This window comes from Carlito syrichta, unplaced genomic scaffold, assembly GCF_000164805.1.
Source record: "Carlito syrichta isolate Samal-C Ts95f unplaced genomic scaffold, Tarsius_syrichta-2.0.1 Scaffold307991, whole genome shotgun sequence".
NCBI classification, from domain to species: Eukaryota; Metazoa; Chordata; class Mammalia; order Primates; family Tarsiidae; genus Carlito; species Carlito syrichta.
In genome coordinates this window covers 447,304-472,674 of record NW_007252087.1, presented here as the reverse complement: position 1 = coordinate 472,674, position 25,371 = coordinate 447,304, and the positions used below count along the sequence as shown (strand labels likewise).

General features: G+C 37.4%; 1 protein-coding gene across 1 annotated transcript in view; it reads right to left on the bottom strand.

Moving 5' to 3' along the window:
• The window catches only part of MAP3K20 (mitogen-activated protein kinase kinase kinase 20), a 176,423-nt gene that overhangs the window by 104,188 nt on the left and 46,864 nt on the right, over window positions 1-25,371 (bottom strand). Inside the window, exon 3 of the mRNA XM_008064748.2 lies at window positions 10,276-10,363. Within this exon, the coding sequence (XP_008062939.1) occupies window positions 10,276-10,363 (88 nt within the window). The remainder of the gene's footprint in view (window positions 1-10,275; window positions 10,364-25,371) is intronic.

Sequence of the window (25,371 nt, the reverse complement as noted above, 5' to 3'; positions counted from 1 at the left end):
TTATTTTATTATCTATTATGGTACCTTACATTAGTTGATTTCAGATGTTAAACCAACCTTGCATTTCTGGAATAAGTTTCATTTGGTCATCGTATTTAATCCTTTTTATGGGTGACCAGATTCAGCATGCTAATATGGTTAAAAATTTTTGAATATATGTTTATGAAGGATATTGATCTGTAGTTTTCCTACTATGTCTATGTGATTTTGGTATCAGGATAATACTATTTGTTCTTATACAATTTTGGCTTCTATTTTTTGAAAGAGTATGGGAAGAATTGGTATTATCTCTTCTACAAACATTAGATAGAATTCACCAGTGAAATAATTTTGGCTTGAGGTTTTCTTTATGGAAATATTTAAAATTACTAATTGAAAAAAATTTTGTATTTACTTTTTTTAGTTCTATTTATGTTTTCTGTTTCTTCTTGAGTCAGTTTTGAACATCTGTAAATTTTAAAAAAATTTGTTCATTGCATCCAAGTTGTCTAATTTTTTGGTGGGAGATGATCATAACACTCCCTCATAATTCTTTTAAACTTCTGTACGAGTCATAGTGCTGTCACTTCTTTCATTCCCGATTTTGCTAATCTCTATCTTTTCTCTTTTCTTGGTCAATCTAGCTAAAGGTTTGTCAATTTTACTGATCTTTTCAAAGACCAAACTTGTAGTGTCACTGATTTTCTCTACTATTTTTCTGTTTTCTATTTTATTGGTTCTGTTCTTTATTATTTCTTTTCATTGACTTACTTTGGTTTTATATCTTTTCTTTTTGTAGTTTCTTCAGGCTGAAGCTTAGGTTATCCATTTCAGACCCTTCTTCTTTTTACATAGTTGTTGAAAGCTATAAATATTCCTCTCAGTATTGCTGTATCTGCATTCTATAATTTTAATATTCTATAATTTTGATATGTCACATTTTCTTTTTTTTTTTTTGAGACAGGTCACATTCTGTCACCCAGGCTGGAGTGCAGTGGCATGATCATAGCTCCCCGCAGCCTCAACCTCCTGGACTCAAATAATCTCTCATCTCAGCCTCCTGAGTAGATGGGACAATAGGCCTGTACCACAATACCCAGATAATTTTTACAATTTTTTATAGAGATGAGGTCTCATGATGTTGTCCAAGTTGATCTCAAACTCCTAGGCTCAAGTGATCCTCTCACCTTGACCTCCCAAAGTGCTGGGATTATAGGTGTGAGCCACAACTCCCAGCCCTTCATCTTTTTTCAATCTAAAATATTTTTAAATCCATGTGATTTCTCCTTTGACTCAGCAGGTATTTAGAAGTGTGTTTAATTTCCAAATATCTGGGAATTTTCCAGATTTCCTTTTGTTGTTGATTTCTAATTTAATTCCTGTGGTTAGAAAACATACAGTGTATGGTATCAATCCTTTTAGATATATTGAGACTTATTTCATGGCCTCCCTTATAATGTACCCTGGAGAATGTTCCATTTATACTTGAAAAAAAAAATGTTTTCTTTTCATGTGAGTTAAGCAGAGTTGATTGAGAGTGCTCTTTAAGTCTTCTCTATCCTTGTTGATTTCTTTCTAGTTGTTTTATCAATTATGGAGAATGGAATACTGAATTCAGTTATGGCTGAACTGCCTATTTCTCCCTTTAATTCAGTTTTTGCCTCACATACTATGAGGATCTGTTATTAGGTGTGTATATATTCACAATTGCTAAATCTTCCTGATATATTGATCCTTTAATCATTATGAAATGGCCCTATTTGTCTCTAGTAATATTTTTAAATCTATAAAAATTGATATAGCTATTCTGGCTCTCTGGTGGTTATTGTCTGCATGGTGTATCTTTTCCTATCTTCTTACTTTCAGCCTATGTGTATCTTTAAATCTAAGGTATGTCTTTAGTAGACAGTATATAGTTGGATCTTGCTTTTTCCCTTTTAGTCTGACAATCTCTGCCTTTTGATTGGGGCATTTAAATCATTTAAAGTAATTATTGATATGTTTGGGTTTACATTTGCCATTTTGTTTTCTCCATGTTTCCTGTCCTTCTCAGTCTTCTGTTCCTCCTTTACTGCCCTTTCTGTGATAAATATTTTTAATGTATCATTTAAATTCCTAGGCTAATTTTTCACTATATTTCTTGAGTGACTTTCTCAGTAGTAGCTCCAGGGATTATAAAATGCATCATAATTTAGCACAATCTACTTTAATTAATACTAACATAATGACAATAAATATAGAAATTTTCCTCTATTATAACTCCATTCCCTTCTTCATCCTCTATGCTATAATTCTCAACAAAAAATGTATTGCCTAATGCAGTCTTACATTTTTTAAGATGTCATGAGACATGAAAATAAATACATTTATGGAGTCTTTTATATTAACTCACATATTTACCACTTCCCATACCCTTTATTTCTTCCCATGAAGTGTAATTACGATCTGGTATCGTTTCTTTTCAGCCTGAAGGACTTCCTTTAATATTTCTTATAAGGCAGGTCTGGTGGCAACAATTTTTCTCACTCTCTAGCAAAGAATGTCTTCATTTTAATTTCCTTTTTATTTTACTTTATTTTTTTGAGTTGGAGTCTGTCGCCCAGGCTAGAGTGCAGTGGCATGTTCATGGCTATCGCAGCCTCCATCTGCTTGGCTCAGGCATTCCTTCTACCTCAGCCTTCCAAGTAGCTAGAACTACAGGTGTGTACAACCATGTCTGGCTTATTTTTTGATTTATTGTAGAGACAAGGACTCACCAAGTTGCCCAGGCTGATCTCGAAACCCTGGACTCAGGCAATCTTCTTGCCTCGGTCTCCCAAAGTGCTGGAATTATAGGCTTGAGCCACTGCGGCTAGCCTTTAACTTAATTTCATTTTTAAAAGATACTCTTGTTGGATATAGCTTTTCTTTCAGCTAGTTAAACTTCAGCTGCTAATTGTAGTGCTATTCCACTGTACATAAGTTGTTTTTCTCTTGCTGCATTCAAGATTTTTACTTTGTCTTTATCAACAGTTTGACTATGGTTTAGGTGTGTGAATTCTTTTGCATTTTTCCTACTTACAGCTTGCTGAACTTCTTAAATATGTAGATTAATGTATCTTATTAAATTTAGGAAGTTTGGGGGCATTATTTAAAAAAAATTTATCTATCCCTCCTCTCTCCTATTATGCATTCATTGGTATACTTGGTATTGTCTCATACAACTCTTAGGTTCCATCTGTTTTTCTTCAAATACTTTATTTTTTTTGACTTATATAATCTCTGTTGATCTAGCTTTAAGCTCACTGATTTTTTTTCTTTTGCTATCTCAAATCTGCTGTTAAGTCACTCTAGATATATATCTATAACTATATATATCTGCTTTGATTATTATCTTTTTTAACTCCAGAATTTCTACTGGGTCCTTAAAAAAAAAATCTAACTACTTGATATTCTTTATTAGTTGACTATTTTCATACTTTTCTTTAATTCTTTAAACATAGTCTCCTTTAGTTCATTGGACACATTGATGCTTTGAAAACTCTGTCTATTAATATCTGCGGGCACTAAGAGACAATTTCCACTGGTAGCTTGTCTTCCTGAACATAAGTTAACTACATTCCTATTTCTTTACATGCTTTTTAAATAAATTAAACAGTTTAGAAAATGTATTAGAGCAACTTTGGATTCTAACTTAACCCCATGAAGGTTTTTCTTTTTATCGTTTTTTTTGTTTTTCAGTTGGAGTCTCACTCTGTCGCCCAGGCTAGAGTGCAGTGGCTGCTCCGGGCCACCGCAGCCTGGACCTGCTGGGCTATGGCGATCCTTCCGCCTCAGCCTTCCGAGTAGCCGGAATTACAGGCGCGTGCTACCACACCAGGCTAGTTTTTTATTTATTGTAGAGATGAGGTCTCGCCAAGTTGCCCAGGCGGGTCTTGAACCCGCGGGCTCAAGCAATCCACTCATCTCAGCCTCCCAAAGCACGGGATTACAGGCTGAGCCACCGAGCCCAGCTAAGGTTTTTCTTGATTTAGTTTGTCTACCAACGTGCTTGGGATAAATTTATTAAATCTTTCTCCCTACAGTGTTACCAATGATAGCTGTGCTTAGTATTTACTTATCTATCTATCTATCTATCTATCTATCTATCTATCTATCTATCTATCTATCTTGTTTTTATTTCTAAGCCTAGCCTTTTAGGGGCTGTCCTAAAAGGTTAATGATCAGCCAACCAATGATTATACAGAAGTTGTGTCAAATACCCTGGGCTGACAAATCTGCATGTAAGTAGTGAGAGCACATTAAAAGTTTGGGTTGTTTTCAAATTTGCCCTGGTTTTTACTTTCCACTGGTGTTTTTTGTCTTTTTTGCAAATGTGCATATCCTCAGGATGGACAAGGAATGTGTGGATACTTGGGCTCTCTCCACTTTCTGTTTTGTACGTGTGTGGCCTCAGCCAGGAATGTATTTATTTACCTGAATCACAACCCTTAATTAAGACTGGTCCATTGTTAGTCATCCCTGCTTGCCTGCCACCAAGAACTTCACTTCCATTGACAATGCTGATGGATGTGGGTGTGGCTCACTGTTCTAAATTTAGTGAGCACCCTTCAATGGCAGCGGCAGTGCTGCCAATCCTCATGGCCTGCCCTCTGTGCTGACTGAGCTGGGTGGAGGCAGGGGAAGAAGAATGAGAAAAAACCAGAGCAAGAGTACTATTGTTTCCCATTATTATCCAAAATTCAGCAGTTCTGCAAACAAACGCTTCTCAGATAGTTGTATACATGCCTTTGGTCAATTTCCAGAGTGCTGAATATTTTGCCCAGACTTAGAGATACTTTTGGGAGAGAGGATTTGCTGATCTCCTAATTCATCCATGACTAAAAGTCCCCCCCCGGGAAATTTCTTTTTAATATTAAAGTCCAACTTGGAGAAAAGTTGAACCTCATTTTGAGCAGCTCAGAACCAGTCCATCTAAGCTTTAATGATTTATAATAATTACCATCATCATGATAATAATGTCTTTAATTTCAACAATTAGCTTTTAAAAATTTCTTCTATCTGTAAAGATATAAGGTAAGAACAATACTCTGAAACTAAAGTTGATTCACTAAGTTAAATGTATATTATCATGAGAAATTATTCCTTGAGAAAAATACTAAAACTAATAGCAAAACATTAATTATCTCAGTGGCTAGGACTCACATTTATGTTTTTTTGTTTTCATGTAATTTTAATTTTGACATTAAATATATAATAGCTATCAGTCAAATAGCATAAAATTACAGTATAATGATAATCTTAGATGAATAAAGGAAAAGCAAAGAAGAAAAGAGGTTTAAGTTTTACTATTAAATAGCTTGGTCCAATGTAACAATAAAGATGTTAGTAGCCTATTCTACCATTTACAAAAGCTGCCTTTTGTAAATAACAACATCTCTGGTGACACATCATGCAAATCTTCCTTTGGCTACTATAGTGGAATTTGATAGACGATTATTTCATAACTTTTAAGAACAACTGTATATGTCAAGTATAAAGTAAGGTTCTTCTCTAGTGCCAAAAAAAAATTATTCTTAAGAAAAGAGTAAGTCAACTTATATTCAGGTATTTCCAATATCATATTTTAAAGCACTCTTTCTTATTTATTTATTTATTTTTAATTTTTTTTTTTTGAGTTGGAGTCACTCTGTCGCCCAGGCTGGAGTGCAGTGGCACGCTCATGGCCACCACAGCCTCTACCTGCTGGGTTCAGGTGATCCTTCCGCCTTAGCCTTCCAAGTAGCTGGAACTACAGGCACGCGCCACCATGCCCAGCTAATTTTTTTATTTATTGTAGAGATGAGGTCTCGCCAAGTTGCCCAGGTGGGTCTCAAACCCGTGGGCTCAGGCAATCCTCTCACCTCGGCCTCCCAAAGTGCTGGGATTGCAGGCGTGAGCCACTGGGTCCGGCTTTTTTTTTGAGTCGGAGTTTCACTCTGTCACCTAGGCTGGAGTGCAGTAGCATTCTCATGGTCACACAACCTGGGTCTGCTGGGCTCAGGCAATCCTTCTGCCTCAGTCTTCCAAGTAGCTGGAACCACAGGTGTGCATATAATTCTTTCATTCTTTTGGCTTCTCATTGGAAACAGAGAACTCACTGTATACACACATGGTTACATACTTTTCAAACCACTTAGCTTCTTCCTAGAAAGTAGTTGGTTGAACTTTAGTATAAAGTATTTGTTTTAATTCCTTTTTAAAAAGTCATTAAGATCCACATTAAGCAAATGTTTCCTTTCGATTTCTATGATGAGTCTTCCCTTTGAGTTCTATGGTGACAGTAGCTAGCTTTGAAAAATGTAACCCTATGACCAATGCTGTCTACACAAATATCATTACCATGAAATCATTACCATGACTCTTTCTTTTCTTTTGACTTTGGAGTCTGAGAATCCAGTCACCCATTCCTTTGTAGATCTGGGGCAAAGATTTTCATAATAAGATATCACCAAGACCAAGCTCAGTTTGGACTAAAATAAATACATTTGGGTAAATGTCTAGAAAGTGTTATAACAAGATATGACACTTGCTTTCACTGCCTAATAAGAAAAGACCAGCATAATATCAAAACATGCAAATTAGATGTGTCATGCTTAAAATAAATCAAGATCAAATGAGATTGGGCCCTCAAAATTAACATGTTTTCCATGGTTGAGTTTAATGAGAATTGGGGCCTGCTGACAATCATGCAGAACTAGTATCATCTTTTAGAGTAGAAATAAGAGCTAATGTAGAATAGGCAATAAACTTAAGAGGTGACATCAGCCCCTGAGCACAAAGATACCATTCCCTAGGCCTCTGGGATCCTAAATCACTTCCCTCTGACACTGGGACCCAGTGTGCCACCTTTTCTTTACTCTTAGATTGCCAGCTACTTTGAATAAGAGCTGCAATCATGATCTAGTATCTAACAAACCCTTCCTTTGTCTCTCTGGGGTTCCCTGCCCTCAAGTATTTATGTTAGCATATATCCTAAAAAAAAAAAAAAGAATGAGAGTAATACAGAATGAAAAGGTTCCTATAGATCAAAGAAAAGATCATCCATTACTCTATCTTCTCTTTTGACTTTGGAGTCTGAGGATCTAGTCACTCATTCCTTTGTAGATCTGGGGGAAAGATGTTCCTTTCCCTTCCAAAGGAAAGAAATTGGCACTTGCCTCTTAGATTCTTCCTAGGTCTCCTTATCAGCATATTTTAAAAGTCTCTGATGAAAAGTTTCAGCAAACACATGCACAGGTGTACACATACACACGCTCACCCAGATATTATCTAGTCTAGTCCCATCATTCACATGAGAAAACCCAGACATGGAGAGATCACCAGTGACCATCTATGAAGCTTTGGTGGAGACAAGATCTCACATCTCACAATTCTCATTCCAGTGCTCGTTCCACTCCATCACTCTGATAAATCATTCTTTTAAGCTCTCAGCATGAATGACAACAGCTGCCTGCCGCAACAACCTTTTCTATGAACAAAAACCCTCAAGTTGAATGATGCAAGCCATTCGAGCTTCCTCCCACCGAGCCTCCACTATCTGGTAAAGAAGGTGAAGATGAGGTTCACAGAGCGGTATCTAGCTAGGCTGGAAGATCAAGGTCGATTTGCCTGCCTTATCTTTATTTCTCTCCCAACCTTCTCACACTGAGATTTATTTGTGTTCACTTCAAGTGGCAGGGTAAGCTTTATCATTCCTAATCCATTTGCTCTTTTCACTCCAAAATTTGGTTCAGTTGGCATATGTCCTACTACCCATGCACAGAGCATGGCTTGATCCTAGCACTGCAGAAGGTGGACTGAAAAGCTTCGCATAGATAAGCGTTTAGTTCATCAAAACTAACATCTCTAGGGAAAAGATAATCATATCAAATCAATACATTTCAAAACACTAAAACTTGGCTAATAGGTCTCTAAAAAAGAAATCAACCCATAGGTCAATCAGAGAGCTATAAATACACAATCTACTATTACCTCACAATTCTTACTTGTGTTGTCTTAAAGAAATGCTTAACATTAACAGCTACTTACTAGCTCTACAGGGACACAGACATAGACCCATAAAGAAATAATTTCACGAAAGAATTTGAGTAGGTGTAGGTATGAATAGGGAGTGCTAAAGGGATGCATGAAATAAAGAGTTGGCTAGTCTGATACAAACACTAAATAAAATCAAAACTACTCATCAAACTACTTGAATTCTTTCTCCCTCTTTCAGATGAGACAACCCTGGTTGAATAGGCTGGCCAAGAATAAATGTGTTTCTCATCCTCCTTGGGGCTGAGAGTGAACTCTTAGAAAAAGAAAGTCAAATCATGACCCAAGTCCCTTTTCCTTCCCTTCATCCTCACCTGAAAATACTAGAACAACTTCTGAATAGCCTACTGAGTTAGTTACGCTAAAAATCTTCTTTAAAAATATTAAACATTGAGGTATAAGGCAAAAAGCAGAGTTTCTCATCTCTTTGGACTAAAACACTTTCACCTGCTAGATAAGAATAACATCAGCCACAAAGGAGGATTAGAAAACTAAATGCAGATTTGTAAAGGAGACATAATTAGTAAAAAGTAAATAAAATGAGCTCAGGAAAAAAAAGTAATATGGTAACGGAGTCAGAGAAGGGCTTAACTTTAAATCAGAAATCTGACCTAAAACATTAGGCATGGTTTACTCCCAACAATAAAACCCATTCTAGGGTATTCACGTTAATAGGAAATATAAGCTTATGAGAAAACTTGCTACATGCCCATTTCAAGCACAGATCTAAAGATAGTGAATAGGGAATAAGAATCCCTCCCCTTAAGAACTTAGGTAAAAATGTTACTTAGAGTAAAAGCATGTTAAACAACCTGCCACCAGTTGAGCATGGTGGCTTATGCCTATAATCCCAGCACTTTGAGAGGCGGGGGCGAAAGGATTACCTGAGCTCAGGAGTTCAAGACAAGCCTGAGCAACATGGCAGAACCACGTCTCTACAATAAATTGAAAAATCAGTCGGGCATGGTAGTACCTGCCTGTGGTTTCAGCTACTTGGAAGGCTGAGACAGAAGGATCACCTGAGCCCAGCAGGTTGAGGGCGGCAGTGGCCGTGAGTGTGCCACGGCACTCCAGCCTGGGTGACAGAGTGAGACTCTGACACAAAACAACAACAACAAAATACCTACCCATCACCAGAAGATGAAAATAACAGCAACGATGTCCCTTTGAACTTAATTAAGAACCAGTGAGCTCACAGCCTTCCAAAATCTGGTTTGCATGTAAGGAGAGGAACATCTGCAGAAAATCAGTCTGAGAAATTTATACCACTCTGCTTCCTCCACTAGCTAGGTGACCATGGGAAAGTTGCTCAAGTTAGTTTTAGTTTCTTATTAGTAAAACAGAAATTGCTCAACCTATCTCATAGGGTTATTATAAGAATTAGATGAGATAATTTATCAAAAAGTACCTAACACAATCCTTTTTTATTGAGGATGTTCTTTATTTCCTATAAAGACAACCCAGGTTCTTACCTCTGCAGTGGGAGAAGATGGGGCTGATCTTTTAAGAATTTCTTGTTTCTTTTTGTTTTAATTAAAGAATTGCCAGATAAAGAACCTGGTTAAAGTTATTTATTGTAAAATTGAATATTATAATTATTATAGACCTAAAGCTGCTCATTGAATTATACAACTGTGAGCATAAAGTATTAAAAATATGTCTCTTTCAGTGTTTTCATGTGGCAAAATTTTGTATGTGCTCCTTTTTAGAAAGGATATTTCTACCAGTTATAAACAGCTGCTCTAAATTATATGATAATTTAGGTCAAGGTCATTACCAACTTAGTTGACCAAACCTGAAAAATATTATTCTCACGTCAGAGACCTTAAAGAAAGAATGCTCTAAAGGGATTAAAATGCCTTGCAAAGAATTATGACATGAATAGTTCAAGAAATCTTCATTTATAAAAGGTCACAGAGTTACAAAAAGCGTCTCTCATTTCAACTAATTAAATAAAATTTTAGTTAAATGGCACCTTTAAATATTGGTATTGCAGCTGTGAGTGTATTTAAATAGCATTTACACAGATATAATTAGCACAATTAAACATGGGTAAAAGTGGAAACACCACTCTTAATTATATTGATATAATCAGTTTTATTAACGCTTTATAGCAACAGAAGTGACATCTGACAGTGGCACACAATTCATGACTGAACCTAATATTAAGCATTTTAGCATATTAAGGAATCTAAAGCTAGGTAACTTAGGAAAGAAAGAAATCAAATAATGAGTTCCTACCTGTGACGATACCATAGTTGGGAGGTTCAAGAACTACTCCATAAAACTGGATGATGTTCCTGTGACTGAGGACACTGAGGATTTCTGCCTGCACAAAAAATAAAATGCAAAATAGCATAACATTTCACATTTAAAACAGTCTAAAGAAACAGGCTTCCTATTCCATTTTCTTTTACCTACATATATAAAGGTAGATATATATATATATATGCTCAATAAGTATGTAATGCTGATAAAGTTATCTTTAGCAGCATTCTTGAAACTTTAAACATTACTATTGATGCTTTCTGAAAATTTAAAAAGGAAATGAGGTTGAAGAGGTGATAAAAGAGATAGGTGTTTACTAGCAAGCCCACAGGACTGATAGTGGAGGAGGATGACTGAAGAGGTGAGATACCACATTTATTTATAGTAAAAACCCACTTCCTAATAGTCAATTTTTTCTTCTTTTGCGGGGACGTAATCTCTCTTCTAGGAGGCTGCAGCAAGACTGAACTTCTATTGGTTCAATATGTCAAAATTAAGGTAGGGTTTTTGTTTTGTTTTGTTTTGAGTTGGAGTTTCACTTTGTTGCCCAGGCTGGAGTGCAGTGGCATGCTCATAGCCACCGCAGCCATGACCTGCTGGGCTCAGATGATCCTTCCACCTCAACCTTCCAAGTAACTGGAACTACAGGCGCGAGCCACCATGTGCAGCTAATTTTTTTGATTTATTGGAAAGACAAAGTCTTACCAAGCTGCCCAGGCAGGTCTCGAACCACTAGTTTCAGTCAGTCCTCTTGCCTCGGTCTCCCAAAGTGCTGGGATTACAAGCTTGAGCCACCGTGCCTGACCAAGGTAGGGGTTTAATAATATTAATGGAATAGATTCAGGTAATACCATTTTTATTATTTATCTAATCATTTATTCAAAATATATTATTGCTCTTCTTCTGTATACAAATGTAGACCCTGACCTTCAGTAATAATTTGATAATAGGTCATATTTGTACACTTTGAAATGTATTAGCCAGGCGTGGTGGCTCATGCTTGTAATACCAGCACTTTGGGAGGCAGAGGTAAGAGGATTGCCTGAGCTCACGGGTTTGAGACCAGCCTGAGCAACATGGTGAGACCTCGTCTCTCCAATAAATAAGAAAACTAGCATGGTGGCACACGCTTATAGTTCCAGCTACTTGGAAGGCTGAGGTGCAAAGATCGCCTGAATCCAGCAGGTTGAGGCTGTGGTGGCCGTGAGCATGCCACCGCACTCCAGCCTGGATGACAGAGTGAGGATCCTACTAAAAAAAATCAAAAACTAGAAAACTGCACTGAAGAGTGACATGAAAAAAAGAGTCATGCTTATTAAAATTAATTTTTAAAACAGAAAACCAGAGATACCACAGTGTATATCTGCTAATGTTTATAGAAAAATGATCACTTGATAAATCATATATTCATTGACATTTAATTACTTTTATGAAGACAAAATATGGCTAAACAAGAATTATAAATATAATAAGGTATGAAAATCACATAAGTTAAACATAGAAAAGATTTAATATTTTTAAATGAAAGGCATATTGTTGGCAGTAAGTAACTAGAAGATTTAGAAGTCTCCACCTCAGAAAGGCAATCATCAAGAAGAATGTAGGTTAGAAAGGGGAGTCTTCTGTGGGAAACTATACACTATTAATTAGTGTTATTTGCTTTTTTTTTTTGAGTTGGGGTCTCACTCTGTTGCCCAGACTGGAGTGCAGTGGCCGCTCCCAGGCACTGCAGCCTCGACCTGCTGGGCTCCGGCGTTCCTTCCGCCTCAGCCTTCCAAGTAGCTGGAATTACAGGCATGCGCTACCACGCCCGGCTGATTTTTTGATTTATTGTAGAGATGAGGTCTTGCTGCCCAGGCGGGTCTTGAACCCGCGGGCTCAGGCAATCCGCTCACCTCAGCCTCCCAAAGGCGCGGGATTACAGGCTGAGCCACCGAACCCGGCTGCTTTTTTTTTTTTTCATAGAATAAGAGTTGAGATTTCATTAAAAGCACACTCTGTGAAACTGATTTTTGAAGGTGGTACAACTAAGTAGAAAACACAAGTTTGAAGGTTGGCATGGAGTAAATACGGAATCAAGAGAAAGGACAATTATCACTGATTGGATGAAGGTTGATTTGACAATGTTTTTTAGTCATATAGGTGTTGAAGGGAGCTATCATAGCTTAACCAAACGATTCCTTAACACTTACTGAGTGCCTACTGTGATAGAGGGTTCTGTGTTCATCAAGCAACCTTCTTCTCAGTTTAGTTTTCAAAGTAGAAAGAAAATGTATTGATTAGTCAGCACAACTCTTCATCCATGTAGCAGTTCTACTTCTTATTAAAAAATACTAAAGAAACTGTTATAAAAATAGAGCTATATGCACTTTGAAAATTACAAGCCTCCCTACTTTTAAGTGGTTGATCAATTGTTCATGAGCAAAGCATTAGAGTTTAATGTGAATAAAGCAAGAGTTAATGCTTGATCCAGTATTTGTCAACCTGGGGAAGTGTTATCCTTTGGTATACTCTTTGGGGCATCTGAATTCTGTGACCATTACAAATTTTTGTAAAAGTAAAGAATAAATACAAGAATATTTGAATCCTTGGATGACCCCTTCACAATGTGGCATGACGGGATTTTCAGTGTTCACACTAAGATATTGCCAAGTGATGCCTTGAGGAAACAGGATTTGTCATTTCAGGTGTTGATAAGCATATCTAACAGGTCTTGGACAGGCAAATGCCAACCAATGTGAAAATAGCAACCACTATCCTATGCTCCATTGTTGTACTTATATTTTAATTTTCATAGTTATAAGACAAAAGTACTCTTGCAGTATAATTTGTAAGTGAAAGACATTTTCATGGAATAAGACCTTATTTAATAAACTACAACTCTGATTTAACATCATAAAACCACACATTAGTTTAGAGTGCTATACTAGTTTCATAGAAATGGGCCAATAGTAAACAGAGGCAGACTGAATAAATAAATGATATGTTTGAAATAAATGAAGGTCAAATGATAACATGATGTTAGCACTTCAAACAAGCTCCAACAGTTACAAGTGTGGGGTTAACCAAGTTGCTAAAACCTGTGTGGCAGCAATCAGTATCTGATAGCAAGCAGATACACTCTGTGGATTTTGCTCTTACAGGCACCTGCTTTGCAACAGTTCATTAATGACACCATTGCAGTAAATATGAGGTAAATAATTTTTCATTGGCTTGTTCTCTTCCACATTCATATTCTGGGATATTTTAGCAGATATACTGCCCATCAAAGTAATGGATTCATGGTTTACAAATGAGTTCATTGTTAAAAAGGATGTCAATAATGATGGAGAATAAAATAATGATCTATCAAGCCGAAACACATAAATATATCTTTTTATACCATTAAAACTGACATAAGCCATTTATTTTCAGTAAGTATAATTTGATGAAACATGTTAATTTAAATTGCATTGGTTTTACAGTTTTACATTTATTTAGTTGAAAGATTTGTTTTGATATTACAGGTATATAGAGTTATAAGGAGTTAACTCTTAGTTTTATATTTGTGTATACTTAAGTTACACTGAAATAATACATTCAGTCAGCCAGGCACGATGGCTCACACCTATAATCCCAGCACTTTGGGTGACTAAAGTGAGAGGATTGCCTGAGCCCAGGGGTTTGAGACCAGCCTGGGCAACTTGGTGAGATCTCGTTTCTACAACAAATTAAAAAAAAAATTAGCTGGGCATGGTGGCACACGCCTGTAGTTCTAGCTACTTGTAAGGCTGAGGTGGAAAGATCACTTAAGCCCAGCAGGCCAAGGCTGCGGTGGCCGTGAGCATACCACTGCACTCCAGCCTGGGTGACAGTGAAACTCCGATTAAAAAAAAATAATAATAATAATAATTTCAGTCATCATTTGAAATCCAGAAGACTTAATTTTTCTATATAAAAGATCTACACATTTTTCAGTGTTCAAAATGCTATTCTAGGGACTCAAACACATAAGATACTTGTACCCAGTGTTCAAAACAGCATTGTTTACAATAGCCAAAGGTGGAAACAGCTCAAATGTTCATCAACTGATGAATGAATAAATAAAATGTGATACTGTATGTAAATACAACAGAGTATTATTTCAGTCGTAAAGATAAACTAATAGATATATGGTACACATGGAAGAACTTTGAAAACATCATGGTAAGTTAAATAAGCCAGATACAAAAGGGAAAGTGTGATTCTGCTTATATGAAGTATCTTGAATAGGCAAATTCAGAAATAAAGAAAGCAGATTAGAGGAAGGAGGACATGAGTTATTGTTTAATGGGTACAGAGTTTCTGTTTGGGGAGATAAAAAATTTTGGATAAAGATAGTGGTGATGATTGCATAACGCTGTGGATGTAATTAGTGCCACTGAATTACACACATAAATATGGTTAAAATGGCAAATGTTATGCTATATATATTTTACTACAACAAAAAAAATTTTTAAATGGTATTCTAAACATTTGCTGAGACAGCCAGAGCCCATATATTCAATGGTCATCCTAAAATTATACAATCCAAGGTCTAAATATCCTTAAGATAAATATGTAATTTTCCAGATCAGCACTCGAGGATCTAAGTAAGGAGAGACTGGGATAGACTGCAACAGTTTTAAGGCAGCCTCCAAGACTGCCTAAAGGGTCCTAATCTGAGTACAAATGGAGGCTTATTTAACTTACCATGATGTTTTCAAAGTTCTTCCATGTGTACCATATATCTATTAGTTTATCTTTACGGCTGAAATAATACTCTGTCCAGCCATAAAAAGTGTCTAATAGCGACATCCTTATCAGGGTACAAAAATGTCTATATAGATTATTGTGTTGGCAGTTAAATATGTGCCTTTTCTTATTGTTTCCAGCTGAGGCTGGTTCCTTCTTCCCTTCCTCCTTCCTTCCTTTATAAGTAAAGTCACAGGGGTTTTAGTTTGTTAATAAACTTAGGGAGGTGGTGGGTATTTTGTTGTTAGTTTTATTTTATCTGCCATCTCTATGCATTTATATAGAGGGATGAGCCATTAACCCAGTTTGCCATGTTTCCAGAAGTCAACCAGCACACAGGTTCCAAATTGACTGATATCAATCAGAAATATTAAGAGAAGTGAAACATCATAGCTTCATTTCTTTTCCTTTAAAGTACTTCCAACAGTTTAAGAAATAAGATATGTGCATCTTCAGAGTGACCCTTTTTCTTTAATTTAAAACTTTTTTCCAAACTAATTGCAAATTTTCATTTGTTTCTTTAATTTTAGAGAGCTGCTGTGGACTCCTTAAAGACTCTGGGTCTTTAAAACTTGTTTTGCACCTTTTATATTCCATTAACACAGTTTATATGTATCCATGTGATAAATATAATGAAAATAAAATTGAGTTCACTTCTTTTTTGTGAAAGAAAGCAAAGACATCAGCAGCAACCAACTGATGGTTATAGAATGAAAGCAATAGTTTATGAATTCCACATCATTAGGCTGGCAGGCTTGTTTACATCTTATATTCAGAACAGGCTTTTCCCCTAGTTGTCAGCCACTATTACCCTCAACTAGTAGCAGAATTGTGTTTCATCATGGTTCATGCTTCTGCCCGAGATGTGATACTGACACAAGTAACATTTCTACTGCCAATGAATATCCACTGCTCCCTCCATGTCCTCTGGTGTGTGTGGCATTTAAACATACAACTCCAAGGACCCTGATCTCTGAGGTCCTCACCAATTCTAAGAGTCTATCATTCCATCAGAGTATGGAAGTAAGAGAAAGAAAAGCTCATCCAATCACTCAGGGGAAGCAGTGTCCTCACTACACCACACATCCAAGGTCAAAGGCTCTCTCCAAAGACAGCTCTGTCTCTAAAATACCAATAACGTCAAGGTCACTATATGCCCCCAAAGTTCAAGAAGGCATGAGATGATCCCACATTTTTTAAAAATAAAAATTATATGTGTAGAAAAAAGACTGGGAAGTAATAAAACATTAGTTGAGGTTATTTATCTTTAAGTGGCAAAAAGAAGTGATTTTAATTATTCAACGTGGATTCCCTAAGTTCCTTACAATAATCCTATGTATTATTAATAATTAGAAGGAACAATACTGGCATGTTATATGTAATATATGTGATTAAAACATAAATATAAAACTGGAAATATTTATTTGCATGGAAAGATCCTCCCTAGGATTGGGGCAGGAAGTCATAAAGCTCTTTGCTTACCTTCCCAGGACCACTATAGGCATATTCAAGTTCGTTTAGTTAACCTCTGACTTTCAGTTTTTCCTGATGTGGCTCTAGAACAAATTAGTGTTCACCCAGGTTATTCATACAGAAGAAGACCATAGGTTCTGAGAGACCATGAGACCAAAGATGTGAGCACTAGAAACTGAGCATGCTCTAGACTGACTTCAACCTGCTCCGTATCTGGTGTAGCCTTTTATTGAATGATGCTCCTCTCCTCCTCATATCTGCTCCCTTTAGAAGAGCCTTTCCTACTTAGTTCATCTTGTACCATGTCTAGTACCATACCACATGAGGGAGAAAGGTATTCCTTATATACAGGAAGCGTTCAATAGTATTTAAAGGATGAATGAACAAACAGCATTTGATGATAACATTTAGAGTGTTTAAATGATGATTATGGAGAATCTATGTTAGTAAATGTTTACTCTGAACAGCACAGTGAGAAAAGTAAAACGCCAGAGGGTATGAATGTGTTTCAGTATTCATTCTGTTCTTTTACAGGCACAAGGGTTAGGGGACATTTCATAAGAAAGACAATCAGTTATATAACCACAGTAGAAACCACATTTGAAATTTATGTTCACCAGCTCATTGTTGATTTAAACGTTGAGAAAAAGGATTTGGACACCTACATTTTGCCTGTTGTGGGCTCTGCTGTTCAAGGCAATTAAATGAGCACACTTCTTAAGAGTCCTTGAAGGCTTTGCATTTTTTAAGTATGCCCTTGCCTTGGCATTGTACTTATTCAGATTAAGAATTCAAGACTTGCTTACTTCTTAAGACCTCCATTTCCAATTTTCTACCCAATACATTTTGCCATATAGTTCCAAAGTCATCTCTACAGATGAACCAGGCTTTGTCAAGTCCGTGCTCTCCATACCCACTATTCAATTTGAAAGGTATGGCAGACACTCCTCTATTGTATGCTGAGAGACAGAGCCCTGATTCTCAGCAGCGAGGCTACATTTCATGCAGTCTCCCCTTCCAGGCTCGGTCTAGCATCATAAACACCCACAACAAATGAACCAGGCCTCTCATGATCAAAACAGACTGCAACAGACAAAAAGCACTGGTCTTCTCAGTCTACTTTACCTCTAAAAATTCAGTGTGCCAAGCGTATCATAACTAAAGGCACTGTCCTAAAATAAAAATAAAAACTTGATTCTTACATGGATGGCAAGATGGAAAACCAGCCCCTCTACTTCTAAAAATGCTATGCTACAAGAACAACTTAAAAAGCAGGCTTGGAGGGTTTTCAATCCTGTATTTAATCATCAGAGGAGGTCATACATCTGTCACACTCTTTGAGTCACGTTGGGCTTAATGAAACCCATCCAATAATAGTCACATGACTAGCAGCAAACACCACAATTTTGCAGGTTCTCTTTCAAATGATGCTCTTCAAGTATTCAGGGAAATAGAGAAGGCCAAATTAACTGAATTCAGTTTCCATAATATAATAAATCCTATATTCTGAATGACATTTGATATCATGAAGAGGTTTTTTTTTTGGAAGGAAAGAGGTTACAAATGCAAAAAAAAAAAGGAAAAAACAACCATCAACAACAAAAAACCCCCACACACAGTCATAAGCTTGCTCTTCTTGAACAAGTAAGATGGAGTCATGTGGGATTTTTTACTACAAACATCACCAATGCTGGGAAGTTTCCTATTACTCAATGGCTTTCCTGACGTGTTGCAGCCCACTCACACGCAATCACTTGGGGGCCTGGGCTCCCCTCCAGGGATTATGCTGCTCTTTAGCTAAGTACATACCCATCTAAGGGCAGCCCAGCGTGGTAGGATAGGAGCGTGGCTAAAACTGAATGAAACAAATAGTGAAGATTGAAGACCAGACATTCAAGTGCTATCTCCACATCACAAAAAGGCTAAGAGATTTTACATTCTGTGTGCTTACATCTGAATGCCCCTGCAATAGCATGATAGAGTAAAATATACTGAAACAGCTGGGCTCGGTGGCTCAGCCTGTAATCCCACACCTTTGGGAGGCTGAGATGAGTGGATTGCCTGAGCCCATGGATTCGAGACCCACCTGGGCAGCGAGACCTCATCTCTACAATAAATAAATTTTAAAAATTAGCCGGGCGTGGTAGCGCGCACCTGTAGTTCCAGCTACTTGGAAGGCTGAGGCGGAATGATCACTGGAGCCCAGGAGGTCGACGCTGGGGTGGCAGTGAGCATTCATGCCATTGCACTCCAGCCTGGGTGAAGGAGTGAGACTCCAACTCAAAAAAAAAAATATATATATATATATATCTATGTATACTGAAACAACCTCAATTTGGGCGACAAAAGCAGATACAAGAATCCGGCTTTCCACCAAACAACTCTGTAACATGGTCAAAGAGATCACTTTGTGCTAAACAACAGAAAATCTCCCCAAAGAAAGTCCCTGAATATGGTTTCCAACATGAACTAATGAAAAATTAGCTTTCAAAAACTTGAGTAGCAATGTGACTTAATCAAATATTGGACTATGTGAGTAAAAATTTAATTCTAGTTTCAAAATAGATGGCTCTAAAGCCACCTGGTCACTCTGGACCTTGCTTTCCTCCTGGAAAATGAATTGGTTGCACAACATTTTCTTCCAGATTATTTCATGCTTTACATTTCTGTAAAAAACATTAATGTATTGTCATCACTACATAGAGTGGCTGCTTAATAAATATTTGATAAATTAACCATGGTGTATTAGGACATCCTCTGGAGTCATGGGTTTCAGTATGATCTTGACTCTGCTACTTACAAGCTGTAACTCTGACCAAGTTACAGAGTAGTTTGGTGAAAAGCCGGATTCTTGTATCTGCTTTTGAGGAAGTTATTTAATCTCTCTGAGATTGTCTCCTCATTTGTAAAATGAGGACAGTAATCCTGCCCCAGTGCCCAGCAAATGCCAGATGCTCAACCAATGCTATGTCCTTCCTCTGACATTTTTTTCCCTTCCTTTATAATCAATTTATCCGGCCAGGTGCGGTAGCTCACGCCTGTAATCCCAGCACTTTGGGAGGCTGAGGCAGGAGGACTGCTTGAGCTCAGTTCAAGACCAGCCTGGGTAATATAGTGAGATCTTGCCTGTACAAAAAAATAAAAATAAATTTAAAAAATAAATTTATCATTCAGAGTCAAATAAAGCTTATGAGTAGATTCATGTCTTCCAACAAAGGATTCCACTTAAATATTTTTCTTGCTTTACTTAGCTTGATGTATTTATTATACTCAATTGTCCATGTTTGCTTATATTTTTACCTAAATATAGCACCTTAACATTGTCAAAGCATTTACCTTATCTGACACTCACAAATAAGATATTTTATTGTATTTAAGTTTTGAGAAAATTAGGTATGTGATTTGATTTGCTCAAGCTCACTTGCCTGCGGCCTAGTATTTATCAGTAATAAAACCTGAATTCAGGTCTCATACCTCTGCTTCTTTTTATGTAATTTTGTCCCCACCTCTTTAAGAAAAATGTCCAATGAAATCATGAGTCCTTCTAAACATTTTTTACTATAAACCTGCCCTTGCTCAAAGTGATTCCAATTTGCAGACTCCTCTATGATACCAGCTAACATTTATTGAGTGTCTACTATGAACCAGACCAAGTACTTCATGGAGAGTAAACTTTTATTTATTTATTTATAAGTGAGAAAGCAGGATTTATTGAGAGGACAGAAAAGCTCCCACAGTGGGAGGGGACCTGAAGGGGTTGCCTGAGAGTGAACTTTTAAATCCTCTCAGCAAACCATGAACTAAGGTTTCTTATTCATGTACTTTTTTTTTTTTTTTTTTTTTTTTTTGAGTCAGAGTCTCACTCAGTCGCCCAGACTGGAGTGCAGTGGCCGCTCCCAGCCACCGCAGCCTCGGGCCTGCTGGGCTCCGGCGATCCTTCCGCCTCAGCCTTCCAAGTAGCCAGATTACAGGCATGCACTACCACACCCGGCTGATTTTTTCATTTATTGTAGAGATGAGGTCTCATTGCCCAGGCGGGTCTCAAACCTGCGGGCTCAGGCAATCCACTCACCTCAGCCTCCCAAAGGCGCGGGATTACAGGCTGAGCCACCAAGCCCGGCTATTCATGTACTTTCACAGGAGAAGAAGCGTAGGCAAGGAGAAACTTAAAAACTTTCCCAAGGGCACAATAAATAGCAAAGTCAGGTTTTTAACACAGGCAATCTTATCTCAAAGCTTTGCTTATAATCACTAAACCATGCCATTTCATTTCACAAACCTCATTTAAATATGGAATGAAATGTTTACAGAACATCCAAAAACTCCAAGAGGCCTAGAAGAATTCCAAAGTTCTTTTTAGTTATAGCAGCATGAGAAATAACTCTTCATCAGTTCCCTCTTAGGCCTCAGTCTCTGTCCCCTCTGCAAGTTTTCTACACCTTTTCGACACTCAACTGTATAGGATCAGGTCAAGCACCAAGAGCTAATCTCCACAGGCACTAGGTCATCAGGCCAACCAGCAGCAACCAAATTTATAGCTAATAAAACCAGTTAATTGCACAGCATGAGGCTCTTTCTCTCTATGCAAAAATTACACGGTTAGAGATTTTGAGCGACTCTCACAATCTGATTAGCTAAGTGCTTTATAATATCACTCTCCAGTGCAACAGAGTTTGATTATTTACATCCCATAAGAGAAATGTTTACCACATTTATTATGGAAATCTACAAAATCATTTAGAAGAATTTAGGCAAACTTAATTTAAAAATAGTCTGAAAAGTCCTTTAACATCTTTCAGACTCCAATTAGACAGTGTCTTGAATACTTGGATTCTTCAACTAAATTAATGATGATTTTACTACTTTTGAGTTCTGTCAACATACTTGAACAATAACTAAAGGCATATGTATGATAGCTGGCAGACATTTTTCATTTTAGTAATTGCAAAACAAAACCAAAAAATCCCTAACAAATACATAGTAAGGATAATCTGGAATCACAGAATATTAAGACGGAAAGGGATTTAAAGTATTTTAGTCTTTTCCTTTTTACTCCCTAACAACAAACCCACCTTAAGGCAACTCCTCTCCCAAAGGCAAAAGAGCACCTTTCCTCTAAAGGCCTGATGAACAGACAGGCTCTATTTGAATGAACTCTCTTAACACTTCATCACCTCCAACCACCATCTTTCTTTTCAAGAATCTTCCTGCTGAAACCATGTTTTTATTTGTGTTGGTGGCGATAGTGAAAGATAACACCTGAATTACACTAGATATTTTCTACACCTAGATTGCACTAACTTCAGTTTTTCCTAGGCTTAAAAACTCGAATTCTTATACTTTTTCTTGACATTTCTAATCTTTCAGTCTTTTGGTTATTTTACCCATTTCTGTGTAAAAACATCAGTCCTTCCAAAGATGTAGTCAAATAATTGGTATTCACTTTTCACTCTGATATTGGAGTGTAGTACAAATTGGCTGAAGGGCAGTGACATGCTCCCGGTCATTGCAACCTCAATCTGCTGGGCTCAGGCGATCCTTCCGCCTCAGCCTTCCAAGTAGCTGGAACTATGGGTACGTGCCACCACACCTGGCTAATGTTTTGATTTATTGCAGAGATGAAGTCTCGCCAAGTTGCCTAGGCTGGTCCCAAACCTGTGGGCTCAGGCAATCCTCTCACCTCGGCCTCGCAAAGTGCTGGGATAATAGGCATGAGCCACTGCGCCCGGCTAGAAGATTTTCTTTATATTCTGCCCATAAAAAAAGCAAAATTTAGTGTTCTTTAATTAAATCATATCTATAGTAATAACTTAAGTATAATGGTATTAGTAAAAAGAATATTTGTGATTTTCCTGAACAATTGGTTTGGTTTTATCCCATTGTTCCTGTGATTATTTTAACAACTTATCACATTACATTTTTCAAGTTAGATGCTAGGAATCTTAGACTCAAATTTGTTGCCTAAATCTGGAAAGTATACAGAGGCTCAGGGGTGTGTGTTTATCCTACTATCTTCATATCTTGTTTCCTTTTGTCATTTCTACCATATTTTCCCTTTGTCTTTTTCCCTTATTTTTAATTCATTTTATCTCACAGTATGGTTTGTGTCTTTTTTTTTTTTTTTTTTGAGTTGGAGTCTCACTCTGTCACCCAGACTGGAGTGCAGTGGCCGCTCCCGGCCACCACAGCCTCAACCTGCTGGGCTCCGGCGATCCTTCCGCCTCAGCCTTCCGAGTAGCCAGAATTACAGGCACGTGCTACCATGGCCAGCTGATTTTTTAATTTATTGTAGAGATGAGGTCTCGCCAAGTTGCCCAGGCGGGTCTCAAACCCGCAGGCTCAGGCAATCCACTCACCTCAGTCTCCCAAAGCGCGCGATTACAGGATGAGCCACCAATCCCGGCTTGGTTTGTGTCTTTATTAGCTGCCTTCAATCGTTTTGACAATAAGATCATACAATACAGTAATACGGCTAACCCCTGAACAACATGGATTTGAACCATGCAGGCCCACTTATACACAGATTTTCTTCCACTTCTGCTACCCTTGAGACAGAAAGACCAGCCCTCCTCTCTCTTCCCCTCCTCAGCCTATTCCACACAAAGACTATAAGGAGGAAGGCTTTTATGATGATTCGCTTCCAGTTAGTAAATACATTTTCTCTTCCTTGTGATTTTCTTAATAACATTTTTTCTCTAGCTGACTTTGTTGTAAGAATACAGTGTATAATACATATAACATACAAAATATGGGTTGACTATTGTTAGTAAAGCTTTCAGTTAACAGTAGTAGGCTTTTATATGCAGATTTTTTTTCTTTTTTCTTTTAAAGAAGTGGGGTACAATTCAGGGTTAGGTATGCAAACGGTGATTATGCAGATACCCTTGATGATGAGGTGTGCCTCTCCCTCCCCTGACAGTTTTCCTCAACTGCCAATTCCACCTTCCCTTCCCTGGCAGTTTCCCACTACTGCCAATCCCTTTCTTATAGTATTATGATAATTGTTCAAGATCTGCTTATGAGTAAGAACATATGGTACTCTGTTCTTTGTTTCTATGAAGATCACTGAGTATGATTGACTCTAAATCCATCCAAGTTGCTGCTAAGTCTATATGTTTGTCCTTCTTTATGGCTGCATAATATTCCATTGTGTATATGTACCACATTTTTTTAATTCAGTCCAGCTTCAATGGGCAGCATGGTTGGTTCCATGCTTTTGCTATTGTGAATAGAGGTGCAATATATGCAGATTTTTTACTGCAAAGGGGTCAGCATCCCAACCCCTACACTGTTCAAGGGTCAACTGCATTTTGCAGTGTTTCTCACACTGGAGTCCTTGAGAGCAGATTTCGAGGGTCTACAGATAGATTCTTAGTGGCCCACAAAGTCAAAACTTAAAGAACCACTGGTCTAATTGAAGGGTTACCTCTTGATTCCCTCTCTCTGTGCATAAACACTATTTTCTTAATTTTGTCTACTCTAGCATTCATCAACATTCTACTTTAGTAAATTATGGCCATTGCTTTCATCACCCAAGAACCTCACTTTGAAACCCCTCTCAGATCTCAATCTCATATTCTTATTCCCATTAAAGAAGTTCTTCAGTTGACTAGATGGAGGCTCCTAGTCCTTCAGTTCCTTTCAGTTTTTCCTTTCTTATAAACGGAGTTCTTTTGAAAGAAACAGAGATCCAAAATAACAGTAGTTTAAACAAGATAGAGGTTTAAAATAAACCAGTCTCAAAATAACAAAATGTCTCAAACTATGAAGGCCACTGGAAGCCCAATATGGCAGCTCCATAATTACACTGTCCTACCATATTGTTCTACTATCCTCATCACCAGTTACATCCTCAAGGTTGCCTGATGGTCACAATATAACCCCTGAAGTTCTAAGCAATTATATTCACATTCCAGGAAGCAAGGAGGAAGGTACATAAGAATGTCCTCTTAGTCAGGTCAGCCTCTTTTAAAGAGTTTTCTCAGCAATCTCACCCAGAAAGTTCTGCTTATATCTTATTAGTGAGCCCTATTTTCAGGAAGGGCTCAGGAATGCAGTTTCAAGCTGGGTATAGTGGCACATCTAACAATACAAGACCAAAAGAATATTTTGAGTACAAAGTTAATAATTCCACCATTATCTATCAAGCTGTCAGTGACTAAGATTCTATCTAAGAAAATAATCTTTAGGGTATCGCACAACATTTCATAAGCCTTGGTCAAATATTACTAAAACATTCTTACTAAACTCTGAAGCCCCAGACTCCATTCTACCAATCTCTAAATATGGAAAAATCCAATAATTGCCTTTCTTTGCTCCTCAGTACTTTTAGACAAGTTTTTATGACAGAGCCATATTGAGACAGTTAGCATAGTATATTTATGTTCTGTACAATTATTGAAAGCTAAGAGACCGAAGAAACCATTTTGAGTCTCTTCAGTCAGTTTCCTCTTTCATTATCCATTCAACATTTACCTAGCAACTATTCATTGAATATATACTATGTGCCAGGGACTATTTTGGGGGGCAGAGGATAGTGGTGAAAATAGCAAAACCCTTGCTGTCATAGAGCTAACCATATAGTGAAGGGGGACAGGCAATAAAGATGTCAAGAAATAAACAAGACAATTTTCATGAGTCGGCTACAACAAACCTCAACTCTTCAACTCTTCTCACGTCCTCTTGCTTTTTTCATTCTCAGTAGGTTACTATGAACATTCTTTTTTTTTTTGATAGCTCAGGTCTCATTATGTTGCCCAGGCTGGTCTCAAGCAATCCTGCCTCCTAACCTTCTCAAAGAGCCACCATACCCAGTCTGAATACTCTAACACTTGGAAACAGGCA